The sequence below is a fragment of the Carassius carassius genome, chromosome 3 (genome assembly GCF_963082965.1).
Source record: "Carassius carassius chromosome 3, fCarCar2.1, whole genome shotgun sequence".
NCBI classification, from domain to species: domain Eukaryota; kingdom Metazoa; phylum Chordata; class Actinopteri; order Cypriniformes; family Cyprinidae; genus Carassius; species Carassius carassius.
Window position 1 is genome coordinate 18,799,865 of NC_081757.1, and position 24,062 is coordinate 18,823,926.

General features: G+C 37.3%; 2 protein-coding genes across 4 annotated transcripts in view; one reads left to right on the forward strand and one right to left on the reverse strand.

Annotated features, from left to right (window-relative positions):
- Window positions 1-24,062, forward strand: part of zgc:103601 (Arylamine N-acetyltransferase, pineal gland isozyme NAT-10) — a 149,025-nt gene that overhangs the window by 115,559 nt on the left and 9,404 nt on the right. The gene's annotated exons all lie outside the window — the stretch shown is intronic.
- On the reverse strand, window positions 6-14,334 carry abcc12 (ATP-binding cassette, sub-family C (CFTR/MRP), member 12). Of its 3 annotated transcripts, none has more exons than XM_059532205.1 (32): window positions 14,011-14,334; window positions 12,947-13,152; window positions 12,758-12,844; window positions 12,460-12,605; window positions 12,089-12,235; window positions 11,707-11,854; window positions 11,105-11,341; window positions 10,811-10,984; window positions 10,558-10,705; window positions 10,310-10,458; window positions 9,793-9,900; window positions 9,259-9,453; window positions 9,074-9,145; window positions 8,862-8,986; window positions 7,627-7,699; window positions 7,263-7,466; window positions 6,278-6,412; window positions 6,058-6,154; window positions 5,473-5,538; window positions 5,284-5,373; window positions 5,078-5,181; window positions 4,762-4,944; window positions 4,149-4,375; window positions 3,863-4,000; window positions 3,014-3,203; window positions 2,836-2,925; window positions 2,540-2,729; window positions 2,072-2,231; window positions 1,569-1,647; window positions 902-1,015; window positions 659-710; window positions 6-532 (listed from the first exon to the last, which is right to left on the reverse strand). In XM_059532205.1, exons 3-31 carry the CDS (start codon window positions 12,800-12,802, stop codon window positions 687-689), a joined length of 3,858 nt encoding a protein of 1,285 aa, XP_059388188.1. In that variant the 5' UTR covers window positions 12,803-12,844; window positions 12,947-13,152; window positions 14,011-14,334; the 3' UTR covers window positions 6-532; window positions 659-686. The 3 variants fall into 3 exon arrangements, with proteins under 3 accessions (XP_059388188.1, XP_059388177.1, XP_059388168.1); XM_059532194.1 differs by having other exon boundaries at window positions 659-823; window positions 12,758-12,812; window positions 14,011-14,319; XM_059532185.1 differs by having other exon boundaries at window positions 659-823; window positions 14,011-14,319.

A 24,062-nucleotide genomic window follows, 5' to 3' on the forward strand; every position in this document is an offset into this window, starting at 1 on the left:
ACAAGTTTACAAGAGAGAAACAAGGCTTTATTTGTGCATTTGTTGTCCTTTGATATGTTTCCTTCATATAAAAATCTAATAAATATTTTAAATATGTACATTTGATGAACCTATGAAAAATGAGTGCACATTTAAATCTCAGTCTGTAAGTGCTGTGGCTACAAGTAAATAGCTTTCATCAAATCCAGACTTGGTAAGATACAATATATAAAGCAGACATATAAAGCACAAGAACAAAAATGTGCAGAGCCCTCTGAAGTTTTACAAGAAAATTACATTAATAATGTGAAGCTCAAATAAAACAGTGCAATATTTTTACTTAACAATGTTAAAAAGTTCTGTGGCCCTGTCCCCCTTCCTTCCCTCACTGAGGTCCACTTTATTTAGAAAAACAGTTGCCCAACAACAGTGTGGAGGTCTGTATGAGTATGTGAGTGCTTCATGAGTTCACTTGATTAGCTGCTGCTAGAAGTGATGCAAATAAAGAGTTCGGCCTCTGTATCAAGTCCTGTGGTGGATCAAACTCAACCACCTGGAAGAAAACGTCGAAGTAGGCTTATTTTATTATTCTGTAATAAGAGTCGTTAATAAATTAATGTAATAATTCTGTATTTAGAATATATATACATATATGTTGTTTGCAATGTCAGTGGATTACCTTGCCCTGGTCCATGACGAGTATGCGGTCACTCTCCAACACCGTGTTGATTCTGTGGGCGATTGTGAGCATAGTGCAGTGCTGGAAACCGTCTCTGATGGTGTGCTGGATCATGCTGTCAGTCTCAGAGTCTATAGACGCTGTCGCCTCGTCCAGTAGAATGATCTATGAACACAATTTTATCAGACACATCAAGAGCAAGGAATATTTTCGAGGGGATTCTGGGTGTTTTTTTGTCCTTACTCTTGAATTTCGGAGGAGCGCTCTGGCCATACACATGAGCTGCCGCTCTCCGACCGAGAAATTCTCTCCATTCTCCACTACTGGAGAGTGCAACTTCTCTGGCAGCTTAGCAATCTGCGTGAGAGAGCGAGAAAGAGAGGTGTGGATGATTTAACACCTGAATGCCTGAGCGTTTCTTTTATATTCTCTAACTATTATATTCTATTGCTGTTTCTCTATTCTTTTTTATGTTATCATGGTCCAAAGTCTGCAAGGTACTGAAAGGAATTTAAGCAGATGTTACGTCTATGTTTCATCACTATAGTGCAGCTCACACTAACATGCCCACTCTTATATTGTGATTTTTCTTTGCTCTCTCAATAAATCATATCCTCACATAAAAGGCTAGATTAACTTAATGATGTTTGAGCTGCTCCTAGAAGAAACCGTGACTGTTGAAATCACAATGAAATCATGGCACCCCACGGATCACCTGAAAGCTAACTTTATCATAATGAGTGAATGGAGTTAAAGGGGGAATTGATCAAATGCCAAATACTTATACAAAAAAGTATTTTTCATCAACTTTTGAAACTTCGGAAGCCTGTAGCTGAAAAAGTGTGAACATCCAAGCTACTTTCTGCCATATAAAATGTGTATTGTTTGTAGGCCTCATTCAAGTCTTTACCGTGTCCTTCATGAAGGTCTTTTCCAAAGCAAGCCAGAGCTCCTCATCTTTGTAGTTGTTAAAGGGGTCCAGGTTATACCTGTATAAAGTAACCACACAAACTAACACACTGAAGTCACCATCAAAGCAAGCAACCGTGTTACTCCCTTTTAAAAACATGACAGAAATTAAAGCCCTATCCTTTTTTCCATTTGAAAAGCAATTTTACTTGGATTTACAACGGTAACAATTTCTGGTTCATGCCAAATATAGTGACTATTTCTATAGTGACCACAAAATCTACAAGATAACAATACGAACACACAATATGTAGGTTAAAGATCTAAGTGTCAAAGATAACTGCCAATTAATTTTTCATAACTGCATTAACCTTGTAATTGCATATAGATTTTTGCAATTGTGAAATCTCACATTAACTGTTGCCCATTTCAGTTTCAAGTCATTTTAAGTGAGGCGATCAATTGTGAATAAGACAGTAGAAGAGGTGAAAGGTGAGAGGTCACCTGACAGTGCCGATGAAAAGTACAGGATCCTGAGGTATGATGGAGAGTTGGCTGCGAAGATCTCTCAACCCCATCTTGCAGATGTCCACACCATCTATAAATATAGTGCCCTCAGCCGGCTCGGCCAAACGGAACAGTGCTACACCCAGAGAGGACTTCCCTGAATCACAAAGAGAGGGTTAACGAGTGATCAATTACAGAAAGATCTGGCACAACATCCTCATTCATAGTCCTAATGCCTTTACTGATATGCACAAGCTGCTTTTCCGCATTTTATGAAGGCAACAACCTATTTTAGTACATATCACGACTTTATATTTTTTAACTTAACCCAGGTAACTGTCAACATTACCTCAATGTTAACTGTCAATATTAACTTACGACAATAATAAGAGAAAATTAAGCTTAAAATTTTCAAATGAAAACCTAAATTAAGCTTTTAATGACACATATTACTTTCTCTCTCACCAGAGCCAGTGCGTCCCACAATGCCGACTTTTTCCCCTGGATTAATGTTTATGTGGAGATTATTGAGGACTATGGGCGTGTTGTCCCTGTATCTCATACTGTATTTTTTAAAGGTAATGGCGCCCTCCTGTGGCCAGCCGGCGGAAGCATTCGCATCCTTCACACTTCGTGGACCCTCTGATACACAATTCTACAGCACACAAGCACACAGGGATAAGAAATCAATACTATCTTCTAAACTGAATATGAATGTATGAAATACTGAAGTAAACTTAACGTTTACGTAAGTCTCCTACCGTAATATACTCAAGCAGTCTCTCTACACTTGTAAACTTTGCCTCCACCTCGGTGGACAATCTCACCACAAACTGAAGAATTCCAGTCAACTGCAATTACAGAAATGCAAGAAAAGTGCTCAGACATCCATTTGAATTTGACATAAACTTTCATTTGTTAACCTACTGTGAGAGCTACCTGTATTGTGTAAGATAAGGCCAGGCCCTTCTGAGAAGGGCTTATGGTATCACTGGAGCTGAGCACTACAAAAAGTGCCACTATCAGAGTAACGTTAGCAGACAGGAAGTCTAACCAAAATGACAGCCAGCGAGTACCACAGTTAAACAGCATGAAGTGGTTTATGTTGGTGTCACTCAGCATCTTAAACCTGTCATTGGAAACACACAAACAATACATGACTTTCAATTCATTAGTTTGCTTTCTACATTTATTTAATGTGAAGTCAACATACAGTCAACTGGACTAAACAATTGGTGATGCCTTCTGTGTAAAGAAAAAAAAAGGTAGAACATTTTCTTCTGAGTTCTCTTCAAAAGCCATAGATCTTATGGCCTAAATGTTATTTCAAATTATACAACAGTTAGTTCTGGTCCCTGAATCCATTTGGCCTTATACAGTCCAACATCACTGGGTCTTTCTAGAATCTCTTTCTGCAAGTTACATCATTTCACCAGTAGGTGGCAGTCATTGACTGATTGATTTATTTTTTTTAAACACTAATATGTTCTGGTTTCTTTGGTAGAGCAGAAACGGATGAAGTAACTGGCAATATTGTGTCTAAAAGGTAAGATACAATTCAGTTTCAGTTTCAATATTAACTGGACTGTTGCATAAAAGCAATATCCCACTTGTAATCATGTTGTTGTTCTAAATATTAACACTTACGCTTGCCAGCTTTTGCTTAGGCATGCTGAATAATTATGCTGAGTCCTTTTGGGATATGTCCAAGCACTGTATGTCTTTCAAAAATAATTTATAATATAAATGATTATCTAATATCTAAATATATTGAGGGTACTATCTTACTGTTCTATGTACTGCTTTCTTTTGTCATAGGCATGGATGGTGCTGAGTCCCTGTATGGTAGAGGTGGTGAGAGAGATCCAGGGAGAACGACTCACGTTCTCCATCCTCTTCATCTGACGAATACTCCTTTGGAAGACACTAGAGCAAAGAGAAAACACAAATGGTTTGTTTATTTCATGCCATTGAAACCTGTTTGATGTATCAGTGATTGTAATTGTTGTATGCTACTTCTGGAAAAAAACAAAATCTCATCTTATGATTTTAAGGCTTAATGTTTATGTCTCACTATAGGATTGTGGCAAAGATGACTGCGAGAACTGCAACGGCGATCAGGAGGTATGGGAACACTACGCAGATGGTGAGAAGAGTGAACGTGACGATCAGACAGAACTGCAAAAAGTTCTCCATGTTGAACGGCAAAACTGCATCAACCTCATCTTGGTCTTTACTGAAGCGGTTCACCAGGCGGCCAGTTGGAGTTGTGTCAAAGAAACTCATTGGGCTGCCGAGGATCTGATGAAAAGCACAGCCACATGTTATCAAAATGCTGCAATTCTCATTTTACAGAATAAATAATAGCACAATGCTTGATCACTCACATTATAAAATAAGTTCCTTCGCCATGAACCAATAACAATAAAATTAAAGGTCTAATCTAAATTAAAATTCTAAAAAAATAAATAAATAAAAAACTTAGTTGAAATAGTACAGGATCATAAAATAAATCATAGTTAATTAATCTACTATATCACTAATATATTATTAATACAGTCCCAGTTTCTGATAGAAATGTTTCAAAAACAAGCAGCTTTGTCATAATTACAGCAAAAATAGTTTAAATATCTGAGATTATATGAAGGGGGTGGGGGGGGGGGTAATCTGCTAATAATATGTCGTACCCGTTTGAACATAGTGTCATGCAGTTTGGAAGAAGCACGCAAAGTGACTTTAGTGAAGGAGTAGCCCTTGCCAATACACAGCAGTACCATAATAACAATAATAATGCCATAAATCATCTGGTAGAATGGCAGGTCTGGATTCTCAGAGATATTGCCACTGCTTGATGAATTACTACTGCTGTTCTATAAGAAAAGAGAGAGAAAAACGTGACTTTTATAAGATGGTAAGGTCTTGATGAGTCACATGAATGTGTGTGTGTGTGTGTGTGTGTGTGTGTGTGTGTGTGTGTGTGTGTGTGTGTGTGTACGTGTTTACCCCTGATCCCTGTTCTAACCAGTAACTCAGCCACCAACTGCTGAAAACAGTCGATCCCACGAGAAGAATGAAGAAAAGAATAACCATGAACAGCAGTATATACCCTACAAAGATATATAGACAGAGATAAAGGTATAAATTAGAAACAGTTTTTAATAAAGCTTTAATAAAGTACAAAGAGACTGAGGTGGAGAAAGAAGAAAAACCTCCGGCAGCTTTGCAGTATTCGTGGTAAGTCCTCCACGTAACTGAACCTTCAAGAGACACTTCTTGTGTTACTAATTGATCCTTTTTCCCTGTAACACATACAGACCTTTTGTGTGAGTCAATGTTAACCAGTATGAATATAATGGATTTGTACTTAATTATATTAAGATTGTGTTAACTTTTGTTACCTTTTGTTTCCGTGGAGTCTTTGGGTAATTCATTTGTTACAGGTTTCTCATCAGACATATCAAAAGCTATCAAGAGAAAATAAATAAAGATGTTTTAAGCAGATGTCTGTTTTACCAAAATAATTATTACATTTAATGATATTTAGCAGGTGTAGGGACTGCGTATTTAAACTGTAACATCTCCTACAGCGATCAAGTCACGTGAAAACTAATTTGACACAATCCTCCAGCCTTATATCTATCTGTAAACACAATGCTGAATTTAAAATCTTCATGCTAATCTTTGAATTTATATGGATGCAATGATTCTTTGTTTAGACAGTCTTTTCTAATTAAATTTTTAATCACGTTCAGCTATTAATTATATATCTTATATTCCATTTATTTATTTGTTGTAATTCATTACAAAATAAAATACTCTCAAGGAAATTATAATAAGAGTAACTGCAGTTTATAATGAAATAATAGTTTAAAAGACAGTAATACATTTTTTTGACTTGGTCAGTTTGATTTGTTGTTGCTCTCCTAGAGGGATCCAAAATGAAAAAGAATAAAATAGAATTAATGACATATTTAACCACTAACCTGGATTTTCAATTCCGTTGACTTTGGGCTCATCTGGATTGGTCTGTTTAGAGTCATTGTGCTCGGTATGTGTTTTGGAATCAGACTCTGAATTTTCCTATATGATCCAAAAATGAAAATGAATTATGTTTCTCAGATTTCGTTTTTTCTTAGTATTTGAAACTGGTACTTGTCAACATAAGTTTATTTTTAATGGCCTATTTCAATAGAGAGTGGTTACTTTGCTCTGTTCCAGCTGGAAGTTGTTAATGAGCTGAGCGTATCGGCCTTTAGATTTCATCAGTTCACTGTGAGTCCCTGCCTCCTTTAAGTCCCCATTATCCAACAGCAACACCTGATCACAATACTCCAAATACTGCAAACACAACAGAGAGGAGCAGCTGATGACATCGGTTGAGATGAGCCCGAAAACAATCTGGGAATAACTAATTAAAAGTTATGATTCTCAGATCATTATGTAGAGTTAAACATTAAAGGCAGCTGTGCTGAGTCACACTGACTCACACAGCTGCTAAGACATGCTGCGTGACACGAGTAAACGAAAGGTTTGAGCTGTCTCGAATGAGGAATTTTGTGAAAACATGTGAAAGAAAATGCGTTCCTGCATTGCCTAACTGGTGAGGCAGGCTTAGATGAACAAAGGTTATACATTAAATGACAACACCAATTAATCATTATTGTTTACTTCAGGAAACTGTCAACAAGGTTTATGTGCATTCCCATGCATGTTTTATATTGTATCTTCTTTCACGACAGCGATTATATATTGACTTTACATACATACAACTACAGCCCTTAATCTCTGAAACATCTGTTTGACAAAAAGCTACGGTTTATTTATCTAAAATAATTTTTGGAGCAGATTTCTGTTTACACAAGAGTTATAACTGGTCAATTAAGTATTTTAGATCAAAACTAGAATAATAAAAACATGTAAGAAACTGGCCTAATTTTTGTATTACTTAAAAATAAATCTTTATTTTTTTAGCTTTTTTATTAGATAATATAATGACTTTTAAGATTTTATTGATGACCATGACGTCGCCACAAACACCACTTAAAATGCCTTGATATTTGTATCATGTTTTCAGAAGCTGCTGAGAATCAAATCTAGATGTTCTCTGGTAGGAGCAAATATGAACTCCACTGAAAGAAAATAGGTCTGCAAAGCCAATGAACATATATAATGGAATAGAGTGAATTACTTGCAGTTGATGAGTGACCAGAATGACTGATTTGCCCTTCAGCTCTTTCTTGATGCATTCTTCAAATATGTGCTTCCCGACATGTGCATCAACAGCAGACAGAGGATCATCCAAAAGAAAGATGTCTCTGTTAGAATACACTGCCCTGGCCAAACTGACCCTCTGCTTCTGACCACCTGAAAGATTAATACCTCGCTCTCCAATCTAGACACACACACACACACTCACACATAAGTAATATTATCATCCCCATTTGCTATATAACTGAATTCTTTAGTATTACAATACCAATGTTTTAGAATCTAGTTAAGAGTACTGTATGTATGTTGTAAAATGTTGTAATATGTAAAATGTGGAAACAGACCTCTGTCTGGTCTCCATATGGAAGTATTTCCAGATCAGGTTTCAGAGAGCAGGCATGAATGACTCTGGCATATCTGAAACACAGCAAGCATGTACCACAGTTTTTAGGATGCAGCAATTCAGTATAAAGGATCAATGTTCAACAACAATTTTACATTGATTATAAAGCTGCTAAGACTGTGACCAGAGCCAGAAATTTACCCCATCCAATAAAAGTCATTACAAGCAATAAAAAAAAAAACACCATAAAGCGGCACTAAAACAGGATCTGGTAAATTACATGTGTTAGAAAGGTGAGGGGCAGCTTCCTAGAATGACAGGATTGACACTGGGGTAAATTAATACTTGCTATATTTGTAATTTCAAGATGAATGGGTTAGTGGAGTCTTAACTGTGTTTGTCGGAAACCTGCTAGATTTAGTTGTTCAGTGAAATAATGTTGAGTTTCATAATAAACTACTCTTCTTCTGTCGGTCTTGCAAATCCCACCACCTAATATTAGCTCTAAAGAGACTAAGAGTGCTCACATTTACCATTGTTTGGCAATTTTTTGCAGATTGAATTCAGTAGTTTCAAGTTTCCACACAATCAGAAATTTAGTGTGAGGGTGAAAGACTTCCCTACGCAGATTTTACAACAGAATCAGGTTGTTCATGTGGATTCTGCTACTTACATCGCTACACTGTTGATAATATTTTGCCAAGATTGTGGGACGCTTTTATTCATATATCAGCTACATTTGTAAAATACATGCTGATCATATGCGATCTGAATGACCTTTTAATCACTATATTTTCATTAAGGTTTCTCTTTTATCTTTTCATGTAGATCAGGCTGTAGAAGTTTTATCAGGATTTATTGTAACTGAAAACCCACTACAAAATATAAGGTGAAAGGCTGTGATCATTAATAATTGAATTGCTTTAAGACATGACTGTATGTTTTCTTCTAAGTTCAGTTTAGTGCTGCGTTTGCCATTTTAACTCTTCCACTACATTAATCTCTTCTCTTCTGACCAATAAATATGCAGAAAATGAAAGACCTGGTGTTGGCATTTGGCCTCCAGTAAAATGTCATAATATAACTTCAGATGTGGCTTTTTGGTTTAGTAAAACTCTGGCAACCGCACTGCCTGATTTGAAATGTAAAGTCTACTGACACTTTTCAAAAAAAATGAAAGTGTAACCGCTGGCCAAAGTCTTTGACCTGTTTAGTCTTTGATGTTTAAAATTTCACCTGGTTTGGTCAAATTGTTCTCCCATGAGGATATTGTCCCTTACAGTCCCGTGGAATATCCAGGCTTGCTGGGAAACATATGCTAATGTTCCATTAGCTGACACAGAGCCACTCAGAAGATGCATCTGCATGAAAAAATAATGTCAGTCACGCCTCATCACATCATATGTGAAACTATTCGTTAGGATACAGAAAAGACAGAGGCACCACACCTGCTCAAGAATACATGAAATCAGAGATGTTTTTCCACTTCCAACATTGCCACACACCCCAAGCAGACTTCCCTATAAATGAACAGAGAGATTCATTAGACTCTGCTGTAGTGCTAGAACACATCCTGAATGTTTATCAACTACTGGAATGTCATTACGTCCCATATAATATAGTCTTATCACACCTTTGAAAGAGTGAAGCTGATGTTTCTGAGTGAAGGTTTGAAGTCAGCATTTTCATAGGGATTTTCAGGGTTCTCGGTGGAGTTCATGGCTTCTGGTGGGCTCCAAGAGAATGAGGCCTGTTTCACAGCCAGCGCTAAATCCATATTCTTATCCTGTGTGAGATAACCTTTGGGGTTCTGCACCAACATAAGCTTCTGTAGAGATGCAAGCATTAAATCTTTGGTTATTTGCATTGCACTGCTGAGAAAAATCAGGTTCATTCAAAATGTTAATTCAGTGTAACAAACATGATCGACGTGTGTCAGAGTATCAACTACAGTGTGTGTGTAAAATACTTGGGAAATATGTTTCCTCGTATGAACAATATTTAAGTCTTCCTCAATATGTCCTGAACTAATACCAGATTAGAGGAGATAATGAGGCCAAAGGTACAAAATCACGGGGAAAAGAGAATACCTTTTCAACAACAGTTGAAAGTAGAGATCATTTTCTTTGGTTTTAGATAAAATGGTAGAAACATGAAAGTGTCCAACCTTGAGTCTAGTGAGAGCCACTTTACCCTCAGCCACTGCTTTAACAGAAAATGGCAACAAGCCCATAGACATCCTCATGCAGTTAAATACAGCAATGATAGTGTAGGCCTGTGGAGGGAAAAAAATGGTTAGCGTTAACTCAACAGTATAAAAGTAATGAAGTTAAAATACTCAAATTTACATCTACAGTACCAGAACTCCACTGGGGTCAGTAAGATTATATGTTTTTAAAAGTAGTCAGCATTTGTTTGATCAAAAATACAGCAAAACAAATGTAATTTGATCCTGTGTTGGCCATTACTCCAGTCAGTGTCACAGGATCCTTCAGAAATCATTGTAATATGCTGATTTTTGTGGTATTTTTTATATTTTTCAGAATTCTTTGATGAATAAAAAAAAAACAAAAAAAACAGTATTTTATTTAAAAGTATTAATTTCTTTCTGGCACCAAACTTTCTGACTGGTAGTTCTTTATTGATTTAGCAGAATATAAGCATATTTGTGTTTTTGCACTCACAGTAGAAGGTAGAAGAGGCAGTTTCAGAGTAGTGTGGACAATGAAGGTGAGAATGGTTGCTAGGGTGGGAACCATCGTTGTAAAGGAAGAGTTTAAACTCTGAACATAGCCAGCCTTTTGTAATAGCAACTTCTCCTTTTTCCTGATATCTAGGTTTGAAAAAGTAAGGTAGGAATAGATGAGAGAAAATGGAATGCCTACTGTATTCCATAGAGTCATGAGTAAATGAAATAAATTGGATAGACTACCTGTCACTGTTTTTTCAAAAGACTCCTCCCACGCATACATCTTAATGAGTTTGATGCAGGTCAGAACTTCATTCATAGTGCGAACACGTTTGTCTGTCACAGATACAGCCCGCCGTCTAAACACACCGATCAGCCTGGCAATTGAGAACTACAGCACACATAAAGACACACAGGGAAGATCAACAAAACATTACTGAGATGAGTACATTTCAAATGCAGATCTCAAAACACATTACAAAAGAGCCTAGCACACCTGTATTGGTAGGAAGATCAAGAAGACCAGAATTCCAATAAGTGCTGTGTATCCCAGAATGGCGCATGCATATATGATACATATGGTCAGCAGGAACGGAACACACAGCAGAAACGTTCCAAACATGACTGCTTCAAACATCCGATAGCCATCACTCGTCAACACGTTTATCGTCTACACCATAGAGGAACAAAGCATTAACACAACAAGCACTATTTGTATTGAATGTAGTTTAAGTAATCAAATAAATCCCCTATCAAATATTTACTGCTGAATCAACAATCAATAGCTTACCTCTCCTATACTAATGCTGGATAGACTCCTGAGAGAGATGATTTTCTTGAAAGCGAGCATTGAGAAAGCTCCCTTCACTCTCACAGAGGTACGCAGGTTCACAGCCCACAGGAGCGATGCAAAAAATGCCTTGCCAAATTCACCCACGAACAGGGCCACACACAAACCAATGCCACGCAACTGTGTAGATGACTCAGGCTGCTCAATGTAGCTCAGGATTTCATTTACTAAAATAGACTAGAAGGCAAGTAAAATAATAACAAATAAAAATAATATTCAAAACAGATCCATGACGTGTAGCAAAACAACAAAAAATATAGTTTATAAGAAATCATGCACACTAGATCAGAGGTTTTCAAACTGAATTAGAACTATTTGCCTTTAGTACAGTGACAATATAACTTGTTTAAAGAAACCACTTCAATTTTCTCACAAAGTTCATACATAGAAATATACAGTTGCTAATATATGTTTATGCAAGTGGGTCCCTCAAAAAAGGGATTATCTTCCATATAAAATATACAGCACTATAAGGAACATGAAAGTAATACGTTTTATTAATTTTTCAACTAAATTATGTACTTCTAAGTTATTATACATACCGGACCAACAAATGCTCCGAAAGCAAATAGGACAGAGACAAAGAATGCCACTATAAATCTTGTCTTCTGGAAACGCATGACCACTTTAGGAAGAGATGCCTTCTCTAGACCCACATTGGCAACTTCCTCATCCCACAGTTTTTGAAGCCTGAACACAACAGAAATCACTTTTTTTTTTTTTTTTTACAAAATCCATTTCCCCACAAATCCATTTTCCCAGACTCAACTTGAATATCTGAAGAAAAAATTAAAAACATCAGATAATGACTTGTGGTTTCATGTTCGCCAAGTGCTACACTGGATCCTCATTCTGCTGAGATTTCCTAAACTAAGTTAAGATTCGAATGGAAAGCTTATAAAGAATTTGCTTAATTGTTTGTACCTTTCTCCATTGGTATGGGCTCCATCATGAGGTGAGAGAAAAAGTGAGTCTTCATCTAAACGATTCCTAAAGATGTTCCACATCATGGGTGACATCCATGCAAATGATGTGAAGGAGAAGAAACCTGCATCATCGATTGGGTGTGAGCTGTAAAATGTAAAAAAACGTCTATTTTTCAGAAATTATATATGAATGACAGACTTGTTGATTAATAACAGAAAAACTTGGGCATTTCATTCACTGATGATATAAGGAAAACAGATGATCTTTTAGTATTTTCTCTGATCTATTGATGACACATCACTTTCATTACCTATATAAAAATATATAATATGCTTATAATATGTTGAGAAATCTGGTGAATGTCTTACTTTGAGCCAAAACGGAATGGGAAGAGGGTTTTCAAGCTTTGATGGTACTTGTGCTTCTTAGGAGGAGGTTCTGGTTCCCTGTAATCTAGAACCGGAGGACCTTCCGGAAAAGCACTCATGGCTGAAGCACTATCTCGTCTCTGTTCCTGTACAATAAAAGATAAAAACAAAGGGATATGGATATCGTAAAGTAAAAGGGATTTTGAGTCAACATCAAAAAATGAGAGTCAAAAATATCTCATTAGAGGACAAATGTTTTGACAGAAAAAAAATCAAATATAGTCAGCATCTCACTTACAAAAGAATCTCCTTCTACATTCTGTTTCTCTTTGGAGTTCCTCATTGTTCAGTTTCTGCAGGTTATCAATCGAGAACTTTACATGAACTTAGGGGAAACAAGAAAAATATAATCTCTTAAATGAATAAAAACAGTACCCTTTATGTCAAAACAGTAATATTAATATATTAATATATAAAAGTTTCTTACTCTTTACCTGCTGTCTTTCCTGTGTCAATGTATTTGTCAGGCTCACCACGAATGCCTTAATACTCTAGCAGTAATGTGCTTTAATGTCCTGGGTTACATCACTAGTTTACCAGGCTCAAAGGTTAACATGAGCAGAGGTCTTGACACTCCTCCTCTTATCTCTCTCACCACCTGTCGGATGCTGCAAATCCAGTCTTTTTTTCAGCCTGTGAAATAAACCAAAAGTCATTTGACAACAGCCCTGAGGAAACTGACTGGGTGAGAAGGCAAAGACACAAGAAGGTTCTTTCACCTACTTTTTACACAGAAGTTATGTTACTGTTGACGAGTGTCAGTCACCACAATTAAGGTAAAAAAAAAAAAAAAAGTTACATTTCTACGAATAGAAAAATTTAACAACAAATTGGAAGACTCTAAAGCTTTTATTTGTCTCAGCAACAGGAAGGGAAATAGGGCAAATAACTTAGCATTTCTTTACTAAAAGAAATACCGGACATTATTTGCATTCTACAGCATACTTGACAACTTATTGAACTTTTCAAGCTTTTTATCAATCAAAATGTGAGGTCTGTCCTGTTTATACATTAACCCAATAACTTCTCAGTAGGTGATGGTGCACCTGACCTCAGTGCAGGTCAATGCTGCTTTAAAGCCTCCTGAACTATGAACACTTATTTTGATGAGTCAGTTTTGTTGACATGACAGTTAGCTAAGTTTACTATCTATTAACATGCCCATTCCCTGTGTCACATTACATTTATGATTAACACGGTCATTATCATTTTATAATATTCATATCGTTGGCTTATTCACGCGTTCAAATGTTCTGGATTATTTTGTATAGCTGAACACAACAAATAACAAAAACTACTCAACATCTTGTAACGTGTAACATAGTGAGAGGAAAATAAACCAGATTAGTCCCAGGTTTTTAGACCAAGAAATAGCCTGAATATTACATTCACTTGGCAGACGAGTAGTCTATAGAAACATTTTTCAACATTTTCTTTAAACTGATTTTTTTTAAATGCAATATAGAAACAAACTCGCATGTTGCGCGTTACCGTTAGATCACGTTTTTCCATCAAATCCTCCTGCGCATGCGTCCTCGACATCACGTCATTCGTTCAGAGAGCTTTTACGTGTTTAATTCAGTAATTCAACTAATTCCCTCTCAACCGGAAATTTCCAACAAGTTTAAAAAAGATTGACAAAAAATGACCGATTCTAAATAAGAGTTAATTCAAGTAGCCCATTAGATAGCCTATCTAACATCATATAAGGGCCGTGGACTAAAAGGAAAATGATTAAAAAAAACCTACAAGTGGAACTTGGGTTGCATCTGTCTCAAAATGGAGAATAGCTTCAACCTGGCAATACATAAATGAAAAGAAAAGGACTCGGCATAGACTGTGGCTGCAGACATCAAAGCACGTCCGAAATAATGCAATGATTGCATAACATCCTGTCTCCTTGGCATCCTGTCTAAAATCCCTTTATCTGATTTTTTTTTTTTCTTCTTTTTCCAAGTATCATATATTAACCCTTTGCTCCATCTATCCAGTAAAAGATTTCATAAATGTCCCAATAAATAAGCTTGGTAATAGCCAATGAAGTTGCTCAGTTATGATAAAAACAAGAATTAATTCTAAATCATTAGATGTGATTTGACGGTGCAGTTGAATAGCTATATATTCTCTGAAACTCTCAAAACAAGTATTTAACATCAAGAATTAGCAATAATGCTGATAACAAATCCAGTTTGTTTGTTTTTGACTTATCTTTGTCTTCAAGCCAGGAGCAGATCCTACTTCAAAGAGAGAAAATGAAACAGAAAATATGGAAAATACCCTGCATGACTTAAACCTTCTCATTTATCTGTGCAAAGAACACAGGAAAATGGAATTTCCTCCTTTCTTTTTGAAGCTAAATCGTGATGCAGCATGTTTGTCCCCGAATCAAGCAAGTGTTTCGGACACACAAGCCTTGGAGTTTGCTCAGTGATGCATGTTTTCCACAACAACAGCTCTGTGAGCAAACTATGTGAAACTCTTGCCCACTTTCTCTGCTTTTCTTCAGTTGTATAAGTGACTAACAGAACATGAAGGATAAAGTCAATATCAAGATAAAAACTGTTCTATGAGTTCTTTTCACTTTATGCATTGATTATTGCTTGTATGTTTCAAACAGCCATTATCAATCCAAAGAAAACCAAAATGCTGACAAAGTTAATAATTTGATGATGTTGCATAAACAGACAGACAATAACATACAGAAGGTCAACAAAGGCATATATAAAAATAGAGATTGAACAAATTGAACAAACTGAAAAAAATGAACAAATAAACAAAAGAATAAGAGAGGTATTTGACATAATATTGTATGAAAAGATTTGAATGGATTCAGGCTGACATAGATGTATTGGTGAGATTAATGGTGTGTGCCCACAAAAGTTATAAATCTACGGATAAGAGATGCAGTGATTTTTACAGCAGCCAGAAGATGGCACTGAAATAATTTCAATCTAATGTACATTCTGTTGCATCATCACAGTGAGTCTGCATATGATTTAGTTGGAAATGGGTTATATCAAGTAGCCTATTGCTGTTTGTCTTATTCATGTTATAATATGCACTGTAAACCCCAATGTTGTCATTAATAAAGAAATCAAGTTATCATAACTAAACATTACTTAAAATGCCAAGTTTTAATGTACAAAATTAAACAGGTATGTCTAATTAACTCATTTGAGAGCAAAAATGTTTTGAATTAAGATTTTAAGTGTAATGAACTCAAAATGTAAATTTATTTAAATTATGCATGTCTCTGTTTAATATGATTGGTGTGTTTGAAATTCTGCCTTGACAAATGCACTGATTGGTCGACATAACACAAGGCGGTAAGTTTTTGGTAAAAAATATAGAAATCGCCAGCATTAAGCACTTTGAATAGCTACTACTATTTACAAATACAATGCGAATTTCTATGCTCCATACAGATTCACATTTTGGTGACTGTCAATATGTTTCTATTGAAAATGTGACTTAACAATATGAGCTTACTCTTATAAAAGCATTGTTTCTGTTAAATATATTAAGGTGACAAACGTCTGTTGTTGTTCAGTGTGCTTTCAATTTTTCTGATACTCCAAGTATTGTAATTGTATTATTTATTTATTTTATTAAAAAAATTATGCAGTTAAGTCAGTATACATATAGCCTACATAGTGTAACCCAAATAAAGTTGTTGATGTGAATAATTGTTTTTTAAATAATTTATAATTTTATTAAAGCCAATAAATACAACAAAATATAAACTGGAAGGTTTGAGTTTGAGTCTGTTTGCCTTATAAATTATCTGTACTTAAAAAATAACTTAATTCAATGAGAAGACCACATTAGGTGAACTCAATTAAACTGAGGGAATCACTTTCCTCAAATCATTTGAGTAGTCTCAAATTATTAGGGTTTACAGTGTGGAGGTGTACATCCATCCATCCATCTTCTTCCACTTATCCGGGGCTGGGTTGCGGGGGTAGCAGTCTAAGCAGAGATGCCCAGACTTCCCTCTCCCTAGACACTTCCTCCAGCTCTTCCGGGGGAATACAGAGGCGTTCCCAGGCCAGCCGAGAGAGATAATCCCTCCAGCATGTCCTCGGTCTTCCCCGGGGCCTCCTCCCGGTGGGACGTGCCCAAAACAGCTTCCCAGGAAGGCGTCCAGGAGGCATCCGGAACAGATGCCCGAGCCACCTCAGCTGGCTCCTCTCAATGTGGAGGAGCAGCCGCTCTACTCTGAGCTCCTCCTGAGTGGCAGAGCTCCTCACCCTATCTCTAAGGGAGTGCCCAGCCACCCTGCGGAGAAAGCTCATTTCGGCCGCCTGTATCCGGGATCTTGTCCTTTCGGTCATGACCCACAGCTCATGACTATAGGTGAGAGTAGGAACGTAGATTCGCCTTGCAGCTCAGCTCCTTCTTCATGACGACAGACAGGTACATCGACCGCATCACTGCAGAAGCTGCACCTATCCACCTGTCAATCTCCTGCTCCATCCTTCCCTCACTCGTAAACAAGACCCCAAGATACTTGAACTCCTCCACTTGAGGCAGGAGCTCTCCACCAACCTGAAGGGGACATGCCACCTTTTTCCTGCTGAGAACCACGGCCTCGGACTTGGAGGTGCTGATTCTCATCCCAGCCATTTCACACTCGGCTGCAAACCATCCCAGTACATGCTGAAGGTCCTGGCCCGATGAAGCCAACATGACAACATCATCTGCAAAAAGCAGAGACAAAATCACGTGGTCCCCAAACCGGACACCCTCCGGCCCCTGTCTGCGCCTAGAAATCCTGTCCATAAAAATAATGAACAGGACCGGTGATAAAGGGCAGCCCTGCCGGAGTCCAACATGCACCGGGAACAAGTCTGACTTACAGCCGGCAATGCGAACCAAGCTCCTGCTCCGGTCATACAGGGACCAGACAGCCCTTAACAGAGGATCCCGTACCCCATACTCCCGGAGCACCCCCCACAGGAGGCCTCGGGGGACACGGTCGAATGCCTTCTCCAGATCCACAAAACACATGTGTACTGGTTGGGCAAACTCCCATGAACCCTCCAGCACCCTAGTGAGGGTATAAAGCTGGTCCAGCATTCCACGACTGGGACGAAAACTGCATTGTTCCTCCTGAATCCAAGGTTCGACTATCAGCCGAATCCTCCTCTCCAGTACCCTGGCATAGACTTTACCAGGAAGGCTGAAGAGTGTGATTACTCTGTAGTTGGAACACAACCTCCGTGCCCTTTCTTGAAAAGAGGGACCACCACCCTGGTCTGCCATTCCAGAGCCACTAGCCCCGACCGCCATGCGATGCTGCAGAGACGTGTCAGCCAAGACAGCCCCACAACATCCAGGGACTTGAGGTACCAAGGGCGGATCTCATCCACCCCTGGTGCCTTGCCACCAAGAAGCTTGTAACGGATATGCAGGTCATCGATTCATGGGTTCTGAACTAATGAATCACGGTTTGTTGAATCTAAAACAACGCAAACCCAAAGCTTGTAGATTTTGAATTCAGGCATATAAACCCAACTCTTTCTAAGCTAAATGCCTGGCCTGGCGCCAGCCTGGCTGGATTTAAATTATTTTACGACACTGGACGAGACATTCCAAAGTCACGTGAGCAGCCTCAAAGGAGGAACACATTCCACAACACACACATAATCATACACACACAAACAAACTTTTCTTTAGGCTCTTTATGTAAGCCCTTAATAATATGTATTTTGAATAGGTTTGTGTTTTGCATAAAATGGTTAATCCTTGTTATGCGAGGATTATAAATTGCTGATTTGTAAATTGCTGATTTGTAAAACCTTTTCTCAATGTATTCTAAATGTATTAAGTATTGCTTTTTGGTGCATTAGATGTTTTCCATAATCAAAAATTGCAGTATCTACAATTTTATCATGTGTTAATCTTTAAATGTGACCCAACTATCCACAGAGCCGGATTATCCATAAGGGCACTTGGGCCAGTGCCCAGGGTCACCAATCATTCACAACAACTAAGGGGGCACCACATGACACAAGCTTTAAAAATATTTTTCGTAAATTGTTTTATTATTGACTTGAAATTCTTAAAAGACCATACATAACTCGTTTATGAACACTAACTTAACAACAACAATAATAATAATAAATTATAAATAAATAAAGATTACATGACCACTATCAGTCCCCCCTTTCGTCCCCAATCTGTCAGAGTTGAGTTGGTCCACAACAAGTACGTGCAAATGTGTCATTTTTTTTAACGGCAACAGAAAATGAATCAAAATGGACAGACGTCAATTGAGTGGTTTTGCAAAAAGAAAGTTAAAGAAAGACAAGGACGCTAGACGTTTAGCTACAATTCAAAATGTTCCAGGGATCGAAAGTTTTTTTTAAAACGAGTGAAGAATGATCTCAGGACGACAATGACACAGAAGCAATTGACTGCACTCTCGCTTGCTCTCCTTGTTTACCATTGAAGTTAAAGTTAAAACATTACCGTCTACAGCCGCGAGAGGGCGCTCTTTGCTGCTGAGTGCTCCTGTAGTCTACTGTACACTGAGCAGCATAGAGCGCCCTCTCGCGGCTGTAGACGGTAATGTTTTCTCTTGGTTCTTGGTTATAAATAAATGCGATTTATAGTCCAGTGTGACTTATATATGTTTTTTTCCTTGTCAGGACGTATTTTTGGACTATTGCGACTTAAACTTAGGTGCGACTTATAGTCCAAAAAATACGGTAGTTGGACAAGTTAATAAAATACATTTGATTTGAGAAATCACCTTAATTATGTCTGGGGGGGGGCATTTGAGGTATAGTGCCCAGGGGCACCACACTGTCTTAATACGGCCCTGACTGTCCACCTATATGAAAGGTGTGTAAAATGTATTAATCTGGAATTACAAACTTGCTAGAATATCACTGCTGAAATCTGATAAGCCAGAACTTTTTAGAGTGGGTGTTTCCCCAGAGACAAAGGAACTTTTTCCCGCTTCAAATCGCGGACGTTCATTGGTTGTTCACGCGAACAGAGGCGTGAACCAGTCGAGCTATAAGGACTGACCCAGGAAGTTCCTCCCTCTCTGACTGTTACGCTCTTCTTACGCCCTTCTCGTCTCCTCTTGTCCCTGTCTGGTCCCTCTCAGCACGGCGACTGAGAGAACAGCCGTTCTCATGGCTCCTTCGGGAGCTTTCACCTCCGTAGCTTTCATCTCCGTTGTTTTCATTTCTTTTCATTACTAAGTTTATTCACCTATTCGCCTCTCCACATGAGGAAGACAAATTCTGAAACATTGCTTTGTTGAACCTTTCAAATATACTGCGCGATTCCGCAGCAGCACTGAAAGACACGAGAGAACACGCCTAGCTACAAAGGACCAGCTCACACGCACGCTTGTCTGGCGAGTCACAAAGAGACACATGCAAGTATCATCTTCTATGGAGATTTAAATGCTGCTTAAAGTTTGTCTATGATTTGATTTGTTGTTGTCTTTCAAGGGTTAATGTCTGTGAGTTTGCATAACTGAGCTTATTCTGTGATCATGCCTAACTCTCTCATCCTCTCTCACTCATTCTCTCTCTCTCTCCCTCATTTGGATTCCGTTATGTCTTGTACAAAGTTTACTGTCTGTATTGTCGTACGCGTATTTACTCGGTGTGATTTGTAGTTTGATGTATTATTAGTTCAGTTATTAAAGACCAATATATATTCATGATTGCCTCTCGCTCACATTACGAGTCAATGACATGTCTGATCTTTAACTACAAGCTTTTACTTTTAGTAACGAAATTTCATAAGGATAGGATAATGTTTTCATGGCCAGAGAATATTTTTCCTTGAATTATAAGAAGTGATAACTTTATTGAAAATTGATAAGTTAATCTTACGGCCGTTTGCTGGACAAACCACTGTTTGATTTGCGGTAATTTACAGTAAGAGATATCACTATAATTGATATGAAGAATGGAATATTGACATATTAATGAGTAAATTACAGTGCCTTGTAATGAGTTATTGATATGCAATTGAGCTATTTTTCATCTTCAATAATTTTAATGTAACTATCATATGAGATATATATGAGTATGGTGTACATATGTTTGCACAATAAGGACAGACAGAACCGGTTGAACGTGCACTTGGTAATATATTTGAAAGATGTCTGTTTTGTCAGAGAATTGTATTTTACAGTGGATCATAATTTGGCAAATGCACTATTATAAAACAGCTATTTAAGTACTGGTTATGTCATGAAATTAGACAGTTTAAAGCATTTTTCTCAAGAAATGTTCATGTTTTCTTTTAAATATCAAATTGGTGTTGCTCGAGAACATCAGTATTAATATTTACTAATTGCTACATATAGTATAGTGGTGATATTTTTATTTAGTAATCAAACAGACCTTTTCTAAGCTGTTATTTGAGGAATGACATTGATGCAAGCTGAGAACATTATTTATGCAAAAAAAAATAACTGAATCTTAAACATTAGCTTAATTTGACCACTTGAGAATGCTTTAAACAATAAAAAGGCTCCTGAGTTTAGCCCTATTATTATTGTCCTTCTGCCCAAGTTGCAGGTGTTCATAAGTGCCTTAATATAAATTTCTAAATTAGTTATCATTGGGTTGCATGACATTCTGTTTCACAGCAATATGAAAATATTTAAAGTAGAAAAAAATTATGAATTTAACATTGGGACATTATGCAAATCAGTAACCTGGAAAGAGAGAGGAAGAGCAAAGCAGGAAATCTAAGAAACAATATTCTCAGCCAGTTCTTGTAGAGACATTAGTCCACACAAAAGATTAGGTCATACTGTATCTGCCAAACTCATTTAAGCAGTGGTGGAAAGAGTACTGAAAAGCTGTACTTAAGTACAAGTACTGTTACATTGCTGAAATAATACTCAATTACAAGTAAAAGTATACTGGTAAAAAAAGTACTCTTCTCAATAAATACTCAGAGTACAAGTTACTAGTTACTTTTTAGCTGTCGATATTTAATTACCATAGAATATTCATATCAAAGATCTATGTGGATTATAGCAACTTTGAACAAAACCCACTTTTATCTTATTGGCAAAGTATGTTAATTAGTGGTCATGATACAGGGATTTCTAACTTCAATACCTTGGTTGGATAGGAGTGGTTAAAGGGGTCCTATTTGTCACGGTTGGTAAACCGTGGTCTCGGGTTTTGTGGGTGGAGTTTCTGTGTGTCTCTCGTCAGCACTGATTGTTTCATGTGGGCATCTCCGTTAATTGTTCATCTACACTAGCTGCTACTCATTACCCAATCCCTACTTATTGCCCTGTCTTTCATCTTGTGTTTGTCAGAGCATTGTTCACAGTCTCCCGTGTCTAGGCCTTGTCTCTTGTTCCTGTTCTCTTTTTTTCTTCTCTTCGTTGGATCGCCTTTGTCTCTGGAATCCCATCCATTCTCCACCACCACGGATTCTACCACTCACACCCAATGATTTTGCCCTTTGTTTATAATTTATAGTTAATTTATTACTCTGTGGTTCAAGGGTGTGTTATTCAGTCCCTTCATTTTGCAGATATTCTGACTATTGCGCTTCTTTCAGCTCTCACACACTGAAAAAAATGTGTCGCTGGATTAATTTAAAAAAATTACATCAACTTGTTACATGTAGCCTATAATTTACTTCTTCTCAACTGGAAAAATAAAATATGACAAAATCAAATGTTTATAGTCAACTGGAACTAAAAATTAACTTTCAACCAAATATATTTTTTTAAATGATTATACATCAATTTATCAGTATAAATTTATTTGGATTGACTTAATTTTTTTGGCATATTTTTTAATCGAATATCCAGGTAAATACAAATCTGCATTGTACATATTATGTAATTTCTTGACCTTCAGAATGTGATCTTAAGGTGTTAAATGTTTACAATCTTGAAAGTCAAACATTTTAAAATGTTTATTAAATCACATTGAAATCTTCAACAATCATCGACAATTTCCACTTTTGGAATCTGAGGAAGAATTTACAACAATTAATAGTGAAAATTGCTTTAAAACGTAAAAGCATAACATTCCAGAATAGAATGTTCATCCAAGAAATTTTACATCCATGTGCCATTGTAAAAAATAAAATAAAAATACATTAGAATGCAAGTCAACATTGTAAACTTCTTATAGATTTCAATACATTTTACAACAAATCTGATATTTGGTGCTTTTTAAAATCATCAGTTCCCTATAGAAAAACTTCATCTGTAGCTTAATTTTTCAAGGAAATCATCATCATAATGGTCATTTAGACCAACTCACAAAGCTTTCCCTCCATGTGACAGTCCATGTAATTGTAGCAGAAATGACTCGAACCAGAAAAATCGATCAGTCAATCAGGGCTGTGGTTGAAACACGAGCCGAATTCCTCAGTAAGGCAACAGGAAGTCATAAAACATTATGTGCCACAAGTCCCAAGCAAGATAACCAACCAACCAACGCTTTCACAGAACAGTTTTCAACATTAACACCACTAGAACAATTATTGGCAATTTTATTTTGCAGAAGAGATTGTCAAATTGGTTGTTCGTATTTGATAGGTAACGCCAGACATCACGTGTAAACCCATGAGAGTACTAACTACACAAGTTCCATTGACTTCCCCCAGCAGAACCAGACTGAAATTCCTAAGGGGGGGGGGGGGGGGGCTTTGAACCTCTGGCCTCCACAGAAATCTTTGTCAAGAGAATGGCAAAGAAACTGTCTTTTCTACATATATATGGACCAAAATGAACTCAAAAGGACTTATAAATGAATATCAGTCCATCGCTTCACTCCATATTCATTTATGTGTAACCCACACACTTGACTATCATGTTATAATCACTTATTATTATGTCTTTTAATAACTATGGGATAGCTTAAGGATTCATAATTATGTTTGATATGTGTATCATTGAATCTGCTTGCTTGAAATAGCCCTGACCATCAGTTATTTGTCAAATGTATCATATACTTGTTATAGGAATCATGTCCAAAATTATACCCTGCAAGAGCGGGAAAATTCGGACCACATGCTTGATAAGATAACATGATTTATGATACCCCCGAGCCAAGACAATATCTGATTGGTCAAGACAACATTGGAGGTGTGGCCAACAGGCCAGTTTAAATACTTAGGACACCATAAAATCTTGCTTTTAGTTGTTAGCTTTGCTTCTGCTACTAGTCATGCCTGCTTTTAGCTTCTAGCTTTGCTCTGCTATTAGTCATGTATGCTCTTAGTCTTTAGCTCTGCTTTTGCTATCAGTCATGCCTGCTTTTAGCTTTGCTTCTTAGCTTTAGCTTTTAGCCATGCTGTTTGTCTTCACTGTTCTTTGAGCGCGGTTCCAGCGTGTTTCAGCCTGCACGCCTGCTGCTACTTAGCCACGATAAGAAGAAACACCACCTAGTCTCATCAAACTTTATTTCTTTTCTTTTCCGTTTGAGAGTTTCGTGTTCTGAGTTAAGTTTTGTAACCCCGTCTGACCTCGACTGCCCGTTCAACTTCAACCAGCCCACACAACTCTGCATCTTCAGCCTCTTTGC